This window comes from Gorilla gorilla, chromosome 3, assembly GCF_029281585.2.
Source record: "Gorilla gorilla gorilla isolate KB3781 chromosome 3, NHGRI_mGorGor1-v2.1_pri, whole genome shotgun sequence".
NCBI classification, from domain to species: Eukaryota; Metazoa; Chordata; class Mammalia; order Primates; family Hominidae; genus Gorilla; species Gorilla gorilla.
In genome coordinates, this window is record NC_073227.2 from 142,428,260 (window position 1) to 142,443,178 (window position 14,919).

General features: G+C 35.2%; 1 protein-coding gene across 13 annotated transcripts in view; it reads left to right on the forward strand.

The window, feature by feature from the left end:
- Window positions 1–14,919, forward strand: part of BLTP1 (bridge-like lipid transfer protein family member 1) — a 215,442-nt gene that overhangs the window by 163,332 nt on the left and 37,191 nt on the right. For 12 of the 13 annotated variants that reach the window (XM_055385628.1, XM_055385634.2, XM_055385633.2 and 9 more), the window contains 5 exons: window positions 3,974–4,033; window positions 5,822–6,048; window positions 7,092–7,222; window positions 8,511–8,634; window positions 14,774–14,883. In XM_055385628.1, coding sequence (XP_055241603.1) covers window positions 3,974–4,033; window positions 5,822–6,048; window positions 7,092–7,222; window positions 8,511–8,634; window positions 14,774–14,883 — 652 coding nt within the window. Of the gene's footprint in view, window positions 1–3,973; window positions 4,034–5,821; window positions 6,049–6,707; window positions 6,909–7,091; window positions 7,223–8,510; window positions 8,635–14,773; window positions 14,884–14,919 lie in introns of all 13 variants that reach the window. The other variant, XM_019025467.4, reaches the window with a different exon arrangement.

Here is a 14,919-nt window from a genome sequence, read left to right on the forward strand (position 1 = left end):
CCAGGCATTCTTTTTGGTACTATAACATTTGAATGTTTACACAGTCCCTGATTTTTCCTGTAATTGATCCATGTTTGACCAGATAAAGCATTTTTGACCTGTCGGAATCTTGAAAGAAAATGATAAATGTGCAATATCCAACTCACCATAAAACACAGAACAGGTTGTAAATAGCCAGGACCAGGAACGCCAGCCTTAATTAATATTGACGTGAATAAATCCACATGTTCAAATTTGTAGGAGTGCAGAGTGTAACATGAATTCCTGCAATTCCATAATATTCAAGGTTGGGTATAACTAAAGCTGTGTTTATAGGCCATATTGAAGATACGGAATTTATTTGTATATATTTTTATATTTTAAATATTATAGCAGAGTTGGTAAAGCATCATTAATCTTAATAAAGAAAAATTATAAATAAGGAGTTAAAAGGTTGTGAACTAAAATTCCTCAATCTTGTAAACTAAATTACTTACTTTTTAGAAAGCGGTAGCCCATTGTTTATGTAATTTTTTCCTCTCTCCACTAGAGGGAAATCTTTCTACTTCCCATTTTCTTTGAGGAATGGGAAAATTTCTATTATTTTTACAAAAATTGAAGTTTTAGCATTCAAAATGAAAAAGTCTTGGTTTTAATGTGTAGGGAAGGAAAAATATCTTTTCCTACTACCCTTTTAGGCTATTTGCTGGGGCTTGTGTAATAAAAGACCAATTAATGAGAGAAAAGCATACAGGTTTATTTAATATGAGGTTTTTTTGTGACATGGAGACTTCATAAGGAAATGAAGATCCAAAGAAATGGTTAAACCTGAGTATTTTTATGCTAGGTTTGATGAAGAGGAGAGAGTTGTAGAACAATGTGAGAAAATAAAAAGGGGTATGAGTTAAGCGTAGTAAACTGGGGGAAACTAACCAAGGTCTGTTTGTTCAGATTCCTCTCAGTGTCCCTCCACTTTGGAGATGAGGATGCTCCTTTCCTCTGGGTATAGGAAGGGCATCTCTCACATGTGGTTCATATGACCTACTTCAGAAGAAAGTCAAAGTCCTTCCTGTATCTGCTGCTTCTCAAATTGCTTCAGTTTAAAATACCTTCCATATGACAAGGTGCCATTTTAGAAGGCAGTGTGTACTAAACCCCATCAAATACTTTGCATTTAGATAATTATAGGTAAAATACCAGTACTTATTTGAAATACTTCAGGTTACTGAGAAGACTTGATATGGAAATACTCATGCCTATTATCCAAAAGACCAATATCAGCCTACAACAGAAATCTTTATAGATTTATTATTTTACACAATAGTTATACATGGTTTTTTTAAAATCACTAAAACATATCTTTTGTTTTTTAATAAAAGACAAAAATAAATTTAAACTTAGTGATTTTTATTAAGGTGACAGTTTTACTATCATTGTATTTATTAACATAAGTAGAATATATTTGGAAAAAAAGGAAGTAAACCATTTCCTTAACAGTTTATCTTAAAGGGCAAATGCATAAGATATAAAATGAGAAATACGCTCTGACTCAGAATCAGAAACATACATTAAAAACTGAACAAATAATTTAGCACCTCAGTATATATTCTGTTAATACAGAACACTAACATGCTGGTAATCATGATACTCAGAATAATTTATTTTGGGTTTTAGAGGGGACTAACTGACATGCTTCTGTAACATGCTTATTGTTTGGGTTTCTTGGGAGGGGGCCAGAAGGAGATAAGCAGAGTAGTTATGTAACTGACATATTTACAAAACTTCCAAATGATAAAATGGACAAATTAGTTTACTAGTATAGTTTTTATTAGTAATAAGTATACCTCAATATTTTTGAACAAAGGTGATGTGTATAGGGCAGAGAAATAAGGAATGTTAGGATTATGCCTTAGAATTTTTTTAACAGGTCATTTTTAAAACATACTCTAAAAAAAAGGTGACCCAGTAAAATTTCTTCTCTAGGTGATAATGTTTATTGAGAAATGCATTAAAAATTAGCAAGGACAGTCTATTGGAAGAGTTCGAAGAACGATTTAAGTAGATAGTAAATATTAGGACAATATCATGAATGTGTATTTAGACAAAATAAACCATCAGAAGTTTAGATGTCTGCAAGCTCTCTGTAAAACCTAGGTAGCCTTTGGTCATCAGAGCAGAAAAATTACCATCCTGCATTCAGCCTAATGGTTGCTCCAAGTCATCATTCTGTCTGTGATACAGAAACCACAGGTATCATGGGGAAGAGACTAGTTGATTTCTTAGTCCTCATTTTCAGGATTCAGATCTACATCTAAAAATCATAATATTCCTTATTAATTCATCATGGCTCTATATTCTATGAGTTTATCTATTCATCTTTTAAGCTTAATGTTTTTGTTGCTTTTTAGAGACAGAATCTTGCTCTGTTACCTAGGCTGGAGTGCAGTGGTGCCATCATAGCTCACTGCAGCCTTGAACTACTGAGCTCAAGCAATCCTCCCGCCTCAGCCCCCCAAGTAGCTGGGACCACAGGCACATGCCACCATACCTGGCTAATTTTTAAATTTCCTGTATAGATGGAGTCTCACTATGTTGCCCAGGCTGGTCTTGAACTCCTAGCCTCAAGTGATCTTGTGGCTTTGACCTCCCAAAGCACTGGGATTATAGGTGTGAGCCACCACACCTAGCCTTTAAGCTTAATTTTTAAAAATTCTCTACTACTCCTTGGGATAGGAAATCCTAAAAGTTTTCTTCTCCCTTTTTATTTACTAATTCTTCCTTTCACTTGGCCTCAGTTATGTTATTCAGATTTCAAAGGGTTTTCTTTTCATTCTAGCATTCTTGGATTTGAAAGGGTAATGGAGGTCTTATTGTTCAGATTTGTAACCATGACTACAAAGGTGAATTGGGTGATACTCCAAAATCAAATCTAGTTATTTCTTAATTAGAATTTGTATGTGAGACACAGGTACTATACAGTTCAAAGGTATAATTTAGATGTTAAACTTATTGGCAGTCTTTAAAAAAACATAATAACAAGTAGATCCTCTCTCACAAACTAAGTTGTAATATTTCTAAGTTGGAAAGATTTTTCCCTTTTGAAAAATTTTTCAAAGACAGAAATGTAATACCAAATTACCTAAAATATGAATAGTAAGCTCAAATTTAAGTAACATTTGAATACCAATTTAGGATTCTCAGAGTGAATTACAAAAGGACATTAAAGATATATGTACTCTGGAGTTTAAATTGATATTTAGTTTCTTCTAAGGATGACTGAGGAAGGTCTTAATTCTATGTTTAGAGTTTACTTTGTTTAAAAGTTGTTTCAACTTTTACTGTGTAAAATTGTTGAATTTAATTAACATCTTTTTTGAAGCTGAAGTTACCAGATTAAAGCCAGTTGGTAGTAAAAAAAAAAAGCCAGTTTCAAAGTTAAAGTAGATATATTCTGGAGATAGGTCCATGATCTTGAGATTGACATCATAGCCTTCAGCCATTTTTTTTCTCATAAAATGTTCCATGTCAAAAGAGAAGGTAAGACTGATGAATCATGTGTCTGACCTAATGTGGCAGCTCTTAGTTACCAAAATTCTATTTTAAGTCATTTGCATTCTCAAAGTGCCATTCATTTATGATAACAAATTGTCATAGCATCCTGGATATTAGTGGATAAGCCATCTAGAGTGTCACAGTTGGCCAGGTGTTGTCACTCAAATAAGGAAATCACATGCAGAAAGTAAAGCTAAAACTGCAGTTAAATTATTTAAATCATAGAATAAAATATTGTGAAATATTTTATTTCACAATAAGAATCGATCTTATGAGTCATTAAGATAGCCCTTTCATTCCAAAGATTAAGAACTAAAATCTAGGAAGGATAGTAATCCTCTTTGTATTTAGATAATAATCTTGTGTGAAAAATTAAAGAGTACAATATATAGTCACAAATGTATTTTTATTGAAAACTATTTTTGGGGTGATTTTTGTACAGGTGTAGTTCCAGATGGCACCTATGAAGTATGTTCAAGAACTACAGGACAAGCAGCAGCTGGTAGGTTCACATGCAGCATTATTTTATGTTAGATAGAATTCTGCCTTTATTTTAATGGCAAGAGAATCTTTTGGCTAGGCTAATTCTGGTGTTCACTAATTTTAAAAAAAACTATTTTGTATTAGAACATTTGTATTTATTTAACAATTATTAATCAGACACCTACTGTGTGTTTATATATATATATAAATATATACATATATATATACTACAAGATGTTTTACAAAAGATTAAAATGAATAAGATATACTTTCTATCCTTCATACTTTTAAATTTTTACAATGTAGTTAAGGCACATGTAGCAAAATTACATTGAAATATGTGATATGTACAATAAAACATAAAATTCCAGTTGCTATTGAAATGTATAAAAAGAAGAGAATATTTTCAAATATGGGAGAATACTGGGATCAGAGAAAACTTCATGGAGGGACAAACATTTAAACAAGCACTCAAAGGACAGGATAAATCTTTCTTAAGCAAAAACTGGGAGATGTGGGCCAGGGAAAATTCAGGCAGAGAGAATAATGTAACATGAATCATGATGTTAAAGCACAGTATTCAGATTTGTCCAATTTAGCTAGAATAGAGTTATATAAAAAAATAAGATGGAAAAATGTTAAATGCCAAATTAAGGAGTTTGATTTGGTGGGTAGTGAGTAGGCTAGCCATTGAATGTTTCTGAACAAGAAGGCAAATGACGACACTATCAAAGGAACACTTTCAAAGATTAGAGGGCAGAAAAGCCTAGGAAATCAGTTAGGAGGTAACTATGATAGTGGTAATGTGTCTTGACTAAGATGATAGCACAATATAAATTTTTATTGTTTTGCTTGTTATAAAATTGGACAGGGACAGGGTGAGCTACAGAGATACTTATTTAAGGGCTCTTAAAATGTTGAGAGAGGTAGAAATTGATTAAGGTTAGTAGATTGCCAGTCTCTCCTTACCATTCTGTTTTCCTCCCCAAGCCTAGCCTTAGTGCTCATCCTAAGTTACCTTAGAAAGCACCAAGGCCTAGAGTCTGACAAAGAACTGGAAAAGTTAGAGAATTTTCAACTGAGGTCACAAATAAATCTTTGTCAGGACTTTTAAGTGACAACAACCCACTTAGACTAGATTAACCAAAAGGGGATGCTTATTAAAAGGATGTTTTCAGACTACAGTTAAACTTAGGAATGGTTATTTCAGGGAAGAGAAGGAACCAGGTCAATTCAGGAGCCCTTAGGAACTACTAGAACCAAGATCCCAACTGTCACCAAGACTCTTTGTAGCTCTTGTCTTTGCTTCTTTGCTCCCCTCTTGACTACTTGTTTTTCTTCTTCTTCTAACTTGTAACCTCTTTCTTATACATGGCAAGAAACACTGTGGAGTCTCGTTTCTCCACCCTCAGTCATTAGAGAACGACCAACCTTTCCTCAAGTCCAGGCAAAATATCTTATTTTTCCAACTTTGACCTTCACCTGGACCAATTACCTAATTAATTCTGTCTAATGAGCTAAGGTCATGGCAATTCCTACTACAGCTATAGGATGACCCCTCAACTTGGGGTCAGGGAGTGAACCTGTAGTTCATAGGGAAAAAGAAAATAGGTGCTATACAGAGGAAACAGTAGATGCACACTGTACACATAGAGAAATCAATCCTGTAGTCTGATATTTCTGACAAGTTTAGCAGTGAAAGACATTAGTTATTATATGTGGCCATCATCCATTTTATTACTTTGTAAAGTTATTTCAATTTCTATACCCAGGACTTAACAAAAATGCAACTTCTTTATTTAAACAGAAAGCAGTAGTGCTGGAACCTGGACACTCAACGTATTGTGGAAAATGTGTGGGATTGATGTTCACATGGATCCTAACATTGGCAAAAGGCTTAATGCTCTGGGCAATACTCTTACAACACTGACAGGAGAGGAAGACATAGATGACATTGCTGACTTAAATTCAGTGAACATAGCTGACCTGTCAGATGAGGATGAAGTTGATACTATGTCTCCCACTATCCATACTGTAAGTAAACTCACTGTTAGAATTTTTCAGGATTGGCTTTTACCCTGAGACAGGGATATTTTTTGTTCAGTGTTATTTAGTATATTATAGTTGCTATTTGTGGAGGAAGAGAAGGGAGTGGTGGTTCGCTGTGTCTGCATTTCATAATACTGTATTTTAATCGAGTTCTGTGCTACATGTTGACTGTCATCCAACTTGTGCTTTAACCTATAGGTAAAATAATAGTATTAAAACTGAAGTGAGTAGGGAGTGGGGCAGGGTGGGGAATGGGAAGAAATTGCTAACAGGTATGAGGTTTCTGAGTGATGAAAATATTCCCAACTAAGATTTTAATGATGGTTGTACAACTTTGTGAATATACTAAATGGGTGAGTTTTATGGTACGTGAGTTCTATCTCAATAAAGATGTTCAAGATGAATTTCAAAGCAAAGTGCATATAGAAAATGAAATGATACATTTTAAAAATACATATTTTCATCTATACTATACATTCTGTAGTTTCAAGTTATTTTGTGGCAAAAAGAAACTTATTCTTTGATTTCATTCTGGTATTGATTTTTAAAAATTATTTTCAATATCTTTTAACTATTATACCATGAAATAGTTTTGTTCTTGGGAAGAAATTTTTTTAAATTTAATATTACTGTTTATTACTTAGAGTTCAGATGGAAGTTCAATAAGTGGAGATGGCCACAAACTCACCTTTGGGCAGCGACTTGTAAATCACCTACTAGGCCTGACACCCCCAAATCAGCGCCATTCTGTTCCTGCAGAGTATCTGTGTGACCCAGAGATGTGGGGCTCCCCTCAGTCTAGCCAGTCCCATTTGAAAGCATGCAGAGCACACTCATGGGGAAACGTAGGTAGCAACTAAATAGATTCCTTATGAAATTGAAGGGACTTAAATCAATGGAGAATTCCAATCTTAATATAGATGGTTTTGATTCTTGCATGCTTTGATTTAAGGTGTTAATTTTGTGATAGTATAGATTTGCTGTGTGACTTGAGGGTGGTATTGACAGATACACTTTTGACTTTTCAGGAAGCCATAGATTATCGAAGACAGGCAGCATCTGCTAGCCAGCCAGGAGAACTTAGAGGAAGAAAAATTATGAAGCGTATAGTGGATATCAGAGAACTGAATGAACAGGCCAAAGTAATAGATGATCTGAAGTATGTACAATGATTTTTAATTTAATATAATGTTGCCTAATTTTAGAATCATAAGATGTTAAAAGTGGAAGAAACTGTATTTGGTCTAATACAAACTCTTTAGTTTATCTGTGATATCACCAGGGTCCAGAGTTGTTTAGTAATTTGGTCAAGATTATACACTCATTAGTGATAAAGTTAGGCATGAGGCTCGGCATGGTGGCTGATGCCTGTAATCCCAGCACTTTGGGAGGCCGAGGCAGGTGGGTCACCTGAGGTCAGGAGTTCAAGACCAGCCTGGGTGACATGGTGAAACCCTGTCTCTACTAAAAATACAAAAATTAGCTGGGTGTGGTGGTACATGCCTGTAATCCCTGCTACTCGGGAGGCTGAGGCAGGAGAATCGCTTGAGCCCGGGGGGAGGAGGTTGCAGTGAGCCAAGATTGCGCCATTGCACTCCAGCCTGGGTGACACAGCGAGACTCCATCTCCAAAAAAAAAAACAAAGCATGAAATCCTAGTGTCCTAGTGTTTTTCACAACTTATTTCTGAGCACTTTATGACTGATGGTTTATATCACATATATGTATCTTTACATGTGTATTTACTCTTATATGTATCTTCACAGGCATATATAAATAAATCCATTAATCTTTATCTGTTACCTGCTGGATATTACTAAGTAATACTTCTTCTATTACAGTAAATATTCTTGTTGCTAAACTTCGCAATTTTATTTTCCCAAAAGGTAATGGTCATGCCTCATCTTTTCTAATCTGCATATACTTGTACTGGTGCTTTTTTTTTTTTTTTTTAACAATCAAGGACCTTACACAACTATATGCATTTTGTATAGCAAAAGGTATTGTCTGAAACTTGTCTGTAAGTTATCATGCAGTGATTCACATTTTCCTGTTGACTTACATTACAATTTGAGTTTTGGTCTCTGGGGAAAAAATGACTTGAAGCAAAATATACCTTTCCTCCAAAATCGTACCCAAGGCTTATATTATATGTAGAATTTTACATCCAGACATTTTTTTGCAGAGCGGGTCTATGGTTTTCATGAGATTGCCAAAGAGACTCTTGATGCAGCAATGAATAAGACACATTTCCTCAAACATTAGAGAGAGATGTTTTTTGTTTTCTTAACAGTTCGCCAAATATGAGTGTTAAGCTTATTGAGGGTTTTGGCTTGTCTGTATATAATCATCTTTGGTATTCTGACAAGAATTAAAAAGGAGCAAGTAAAAAATCAGTCTTACTTTGTTATTTATTTACAATAATTGCCATATTTGTTTTGCATCCAGAAAATTAGGTGCAAGTGAAGGAACCATAAACCAGGAAATTCAACGTTACCAACAGTTAGAATCTGTGGCTGTGAATGACATTAGAAGAGATGTTCGTAAAAAATTACGGAGGTCCAGTATGCGGGTGAGTTCTCTTTTTTCTTTCATTGCTGGTGACAAAACCACCTGATTTTTTCCTATCATATCTACTGCGTACCAGGTACCATCTAAAGCACGTTACATGTAATAACCCATTAAATCCTAACAACAAACTTAGGAGGTAGCTTGTGTTATTTTCCTGTTTTAACGATGAAGAAACTGAGACACAGGTCAAGTAATTTGACCAAAGTTATACAGCCAGTAATCCTGGGGAAGACAATAGTCAAACCTAGGTTGTAGGACTCGATAGTCTATGCCCTTAGACACTGTGTTTTGTCTGTCTTTCATGAAATCACTCTTCTTTTTAGTCTCTAATGTGAACTCTGCAAAAAATGTGAAAAATTTTAAGATGTCTGTTCTTCACCTATCCCCTTCTCCCAGGTCAGAATTTACCTGTCAGCTACTGTGCATTGTAATGCACTTTATAATCTTTATTTTTTGCAGGTTTAGTCGGTCCCATTAGAGTTTGAGTCTAGGAGTAGAAAACTTTTTTTAAAAACCATTTTGCCCTTTTGTTGCTTCATTTTTTAAATTAAAGGTAACTTGTTAAGAGTTATCGATTCACAAGTGTACCCACCTGGGCCTGCTGCTTTTTGTTTTGTAAAGTTATTAATCCAGTCCTTTAATAAATGCAGGCCTATTTGGATTGTCTTTTTCGTCTCTCCATTTTAGAAAATTGTATGTTTCAAGGAATCGGTCTATTTCATCTAGGTGATCAAATCTGTGGGCATAGATTTGTTCACTGTATTCCTGTATTCTTTAAATAGCCATAGGGTCTGTTGTTGTATACCCTCCTTTATTGCTGATGTTAGTAATTTACGTCTTTCTTTTTTTCTTAGTTGTCCTGGCTAGAGGCTTATCAATTTTATTGATCTTTTCAAAGAACCAGCTTTGGTTTTGTTGATTTTTCTCTGTTGATTTCCTGTTTGTTTTATTTCTTCTCTAATTTTTATTATTACTTTTCTTATGCTTAATTTGGATTTAATTTGCCCTTTTTTTTCTAGTTTTCTAAGATAGAAGCTTAGATAATTGATTTTAGATCTTTTCTGATGTATGCATTCAGTTCTATAAATTATCCTCTAAGCACTGCTTTTGCTGTGTCGCACTAATTTTGATAAGTGTGTTTTGATTTTCTTTTATATTTTAAAATTTCTCTTTAGATTTTTTTCTTCAACTCATGTTCAGGTATCTTTCTGTTGTTGATTTCTGGTTAAATTCCACTGTGGTCTAAGAGCAGACATTTTATGATTTATAATTTTTTTTTTTTTTTTTTTTTTTTTGAGACAGAGTCTCGCTCTGTTGCCCAGATTGGAGTGAAGTGGTGTGATCTCGGTGTACTGCAACCACCACCTCCCGGGTTCAAGCAGTTCTCTCCCTCAGCCTCCCACGTAGCTGGGATTACAGGCACCCACCACCACGCCTGGCTAATTTTTGTATTTTTAGTAGAGACGGGGTTTCACCATCTTGGCCAGGCTGGTCTTGAATGCCTTACCTCGTGATCCACCCGCCTTGGCCTCCCAAAATGCTGGGATTACAGGTGTGAGCCACCATGCCTGGCCATGATTTATAATTTTTAAAAATGTGTTAAGTTATGCTTTTTGGTCCAGAATGTGGTCTCTCTCGGTGAAAGTTCCATGTGAGCTTGAGAAGAATGTGTTATTCTGATGTTGTTAGATGAAGTTGTCTGTAGGTGTTGATTATATCCAATTGACTGATGATGTTGTTGAGTTCAACTATGTCCTTATTGATTTTTTTGTGTGCTAGATATGTCCATTTCTGATAAAGGGTTATTGAAGTCTCAAACTGTAATAGTGGATTCATCTGTTTCTCCTTGCATTTCTCTTAGTTTGGGCCTCACATAGTTTGACACTCAGTTGTTTTGTTTTTAAGAAATAGGGTTTCACTCTGTTGCACAGCCTGGAGTGCAGTGGTGCAATCATAGCTCATTACAACCTCAAACTCCTGGGCTCAAGCAATCCTCCTGCTTCAGCCTCCCAAGTAGCTGGGACCACAGCACATGACACCATGCCTGGCAGGATTTTAAAACATTTTTTGTGGAGACAGGGTCTTGCTATGTTGCCCAGGCTGGTCTCAAACTCCTGGCCTCAGGCAATCCTCCTGCTTTCGACTCTCAAAGCGCTAGGATTACAGGTGTGAGCCACCATGCTCAGCCCACTTTGTTGTTAGGCATGTACACATTAGGGATTGTTATTTGTTCTTGAAGACTAGACCCCTTTATCATTTCATAATGCTCTTCTTTTTCTTTATACCTGATAATTTTCTTTGCTTTGAAATCTGCTGTGTCTGAAATTAATATAGCTATCCCTGCTTTCTTTTAATTAGTGATAAGATGGTATATTTTTCTCAATCTGTATACTTTTAATCTATGTGTCTTTAAATATATATGCTTAAATATGTATATATAAGTGGGTTTCTTGTAGCAACACATTGTCAGATCTTATTTTTTAATCCACTCTGACAGTCTGTCTTTTAAGATCATTTTACACCACTGACATTTAAAGTGATTAATGATAGCTTTGAATATCTACTGTATTTGTTACTATTTTCTACTTTTTGCCTTTTCTCTTTGTTCCTGTCTTTGTCTTCTCGTTTTTCTGCCTTTTGTGGTTTTAATTGAGCCATTTATATAATCTCATTTTCTGTTTTTTCTTAGCATATCAGTTACACTTCTTTTTTTACTTTTTCTTTTCTTCTTTTTTTTTTTTTTTAGTGGTTGCCCTAGAGACTGCAGTCTACAGATGCTTCTCGGCTTATGATTGGGTTACATCCCAATAAACCCATAAGTTGAAAAGTCAAAATGACTTATGATATCTTCAACTTATGACAGGTTTATCCAGCTTGAACCCCATCATAAGTTGAGGACTGTACTGAATGTTACCTCTTTTGTGCCATCATAAAGTCAAAAAATCCTAAGTCAAACCATTATGAGTCAAGGACCATCTGTACACGTATAATTAATCGAAGTCTACTTTCAGTAACACTATACCACTTTATGGGCAGTGGGAGTACCTTAAAACAAAATAATCATAATCCCTCCCTCCTGTCTCTTGTATCATTACTGTCATTCATTTCTCTTATATTTAAGCATATATAAGCATATACATAAATGCGTGTGCACATATATACACACATATATACACATGCACACACATTTATACATACATGTGCACATATACATGCGATTTATATATTGTCAAATACATTATTGGTATTAAATGTGTGCACGTGTATATATGTGTGTGTATATATACACACACTCACACACATGTGATATATATAGTCAGATACATTATTGGTATTATTTTGAACAAACTTACCTGTTAGGTCGATTATGAATAAGATAAAGGTTTTACCTTCATTTCTTCTTTAATGCTCTTCCTTTTTTAAATAGAGATCTATATCATTTTCCTTCTCTCTATAAAACTTCTTTTAACATTGCTTGCAAGGCAGGTCTGCTGGCAACAAATTCCCTCAATTTTTGTGTCTGAGAAAGTCTTCACTTTTCAAGAATAATTTTGCAAGGTATATGATTCTAGGTTGTTGGGGTTGTTTTTTTCCTCTCAACACTTTAAATATTTTACTCCACTGCCTTCTACCTGGCATAGTTTCTGAGGAAAAAGTCAGGCTTTTTTCATTATCTTTTTTTTTTTTTGTAGTTTGATAATGATATAACTACATGTAATTTTTTTTTTTTTTTTTTTGGCATTTATCCTGCTTGGTGTTCTTTGAGCTTCCTTTATCTGTGGTTTGGCATCTGACAATAATTTGAGAAAACTCTCAGTCATTATTGGTTCAGATATTTCTTCTGTTCCTTTCTCTTTCTCTTTCCTTTCTGGTATTCCATTACACATACTTACACATTTTGTAGTTGTCCCACAGTCCTTAGATATACTGTTTTGTTTTGTTTTTTTAGTCTCTGTTCTGCTTTTCACTTTTTGCAGTTCCTATTGATATATCCTCAAGTTCAAATATTCTTTCCTCAGCCATGTCCAGTCTACTAATAAGTTCATCAAAGTAATTCATTTCTGTCACAGTGTTTTTGATTGCTAGCATTTCTTTCTGGTTCTTAGAATTGTCATCTTTCAACTTACAGTGTCCAGCTGGTCTTGCATGCTGTCCACTTTATCTGTTAGAGCCCTTGGCATAGTAATCATAGTTGGTTTAAATTTCTAGTCTGATAATTCCAACATCCCTTCTATGAGGTTCTGATGCTTGTTCTCTTTAGATTGTGTTTTTTGCTATTTGATATGCCTTGTAATTTTTTATTGATAGCCAGACATGATTTACCAAGTAAAAAGAGCTGCTGTAAAGAAGCTTTAGTGAGGTAATGTTAAGGTGTCAGGGTAAGAGAAGCATTTTATCGTCTTTTAATGAGCCTATGCGCCTCTGGACTGTGAACTTCATGTTTGTCAGTTTTTTCCTCCCAACTTAGATGGACCAGTATGGATAGAACTGACTGCATTGGTATTGTATTTCCCTTCCCCAGGTCAGTTATACTCTGATAATATTCCCACTGGTTAGGCTCTGGTTAGCTAATTTCTCCTAAGGGCATTTTTTCTTATTCAGAAAAAGAAAGTACTGTTAGTGTCTTTTCAAAATGGTTCCTTTTCCCTTCCCCGTGTTGGAAGCCTAGGGGAATTTTCTCCTGAGGGGATTTTTTTCCCCTGACATTTACTGTCGGAACCTGGTGGAACTACTGAAAGGCGATCTCACAATATTGCAGGGGCACCGGTGACTGGGTCCCCCTGGAGTTTTTAACTCTCAGACTTGTCTGCACTGAACCTTCCAGCAATTCTTCAATTACAGTTCGGGTGTTCCTACCCCAGTGTTGGTTCCTGCAGCAGTTTTTACTTGTGCATCTCTGTCCTGGTAAGCTGTAACTCACTGTATTTACTGGTCTCTTTCTCCAATGTGAGGGGCAGAAGTTGTCCTTCCTCGTCGCCTTTCTTACAGCTCCAAGAAAAGCTGTTGATTCTTAAGTTTGTTCAGCTTTTTACTTCTTGTTAGGATGGAATGGTGACTTCCAAAGTCCTTACATGTGAACTGAAAACAAAGTCTAAAAACCACTTAAAAAGAAAAAAAAAATTAATTGGTTTTAAAATTTTTTAAACCAACAGAGAACCCTTTTTTTTTTTTTAACCAGGATGAGATTTTTAGGTGGTACCCCAACACATGAAAAACATATTAAATCAGAGCTGCAGGTGCCAAAGGAAAGGGGAAAGTTTGTTGCGGGGTTCCAGGAGCTATTGGCTTGACCTGCCCTTCCTTGATCACTTCTTAACTCCCAGAGAATATAGTTTGAATACTGCTCTCCAATTTGTCACTAGTCTCTGATAGTAATAATGGATAGTGAGATCTGTAACATGTAATTTTATATTTTAAATTTTTGCTGTCTACACAACAGTCATACAATATAATTAAAATATTACTTGTGTCCTGTTACAAGTCATATTTGGTAATTGACTGTTAAAAATAAAACTAGATAGAATTAGGAAAGTTGTTAAAACATCTGCATTCTTAACACATCTCATTCCACATACTCCCCTCAATTCCCATTATCCATCTTAGACTCCAAACCTCCACTGTATTAGAATCTTTTAACTATCTAGCACCATCACGAGTTTCTAGAAGAGGGACTTAGAGACAGGGAGAGTGTTAAGTCATTAACACTCTTACTTTCCTTTGTTGTAATGAAGAGTCCTACAAAAGGGATGCCCTTGGAGAAAAGTGATCTTTTGTCTCCACTGCCCCGAACCTAGCTTTCTCCCAAAACTTTAATTCTCAGTTTCTTTCTCCATTCTTACTTTTAAAATCATTTCCTTTCTTCTCACCATGTTTCTGTACCCTCATCCCTGCCCCCAAACTTTCTCTTTTCTTCTTTTTCCTCAGGTCAGCTGGTGGCTCCTGTTTTCATTGCGCCTCCTAATTGGTGTTAGAACCAAAGAATAGCTGATTCCTCCTCTATTTTGACTCATATTGTTAAGTAACATTAAAGTCCCCTGCGGAAAACAACTTATTTAATAGTAGAATATTTTCTTTTATTTGAAGTCAAATACAGTAAATAATCACCTATAGTCACCTTTTTTTCTCTCCCATTTCGTTAGGCTGCTTCCCTAAAGGATAAGTGGGGTTTGAGTTACAAACCAAGTTATAGCCGATCAAAAAGCATTTCTGCTTCTGGAAGACCACCTCTTAAGCGAATGGAAAGGGCAAGGTAATATATATTTCAGCCATTGAAACAAGTAATAAA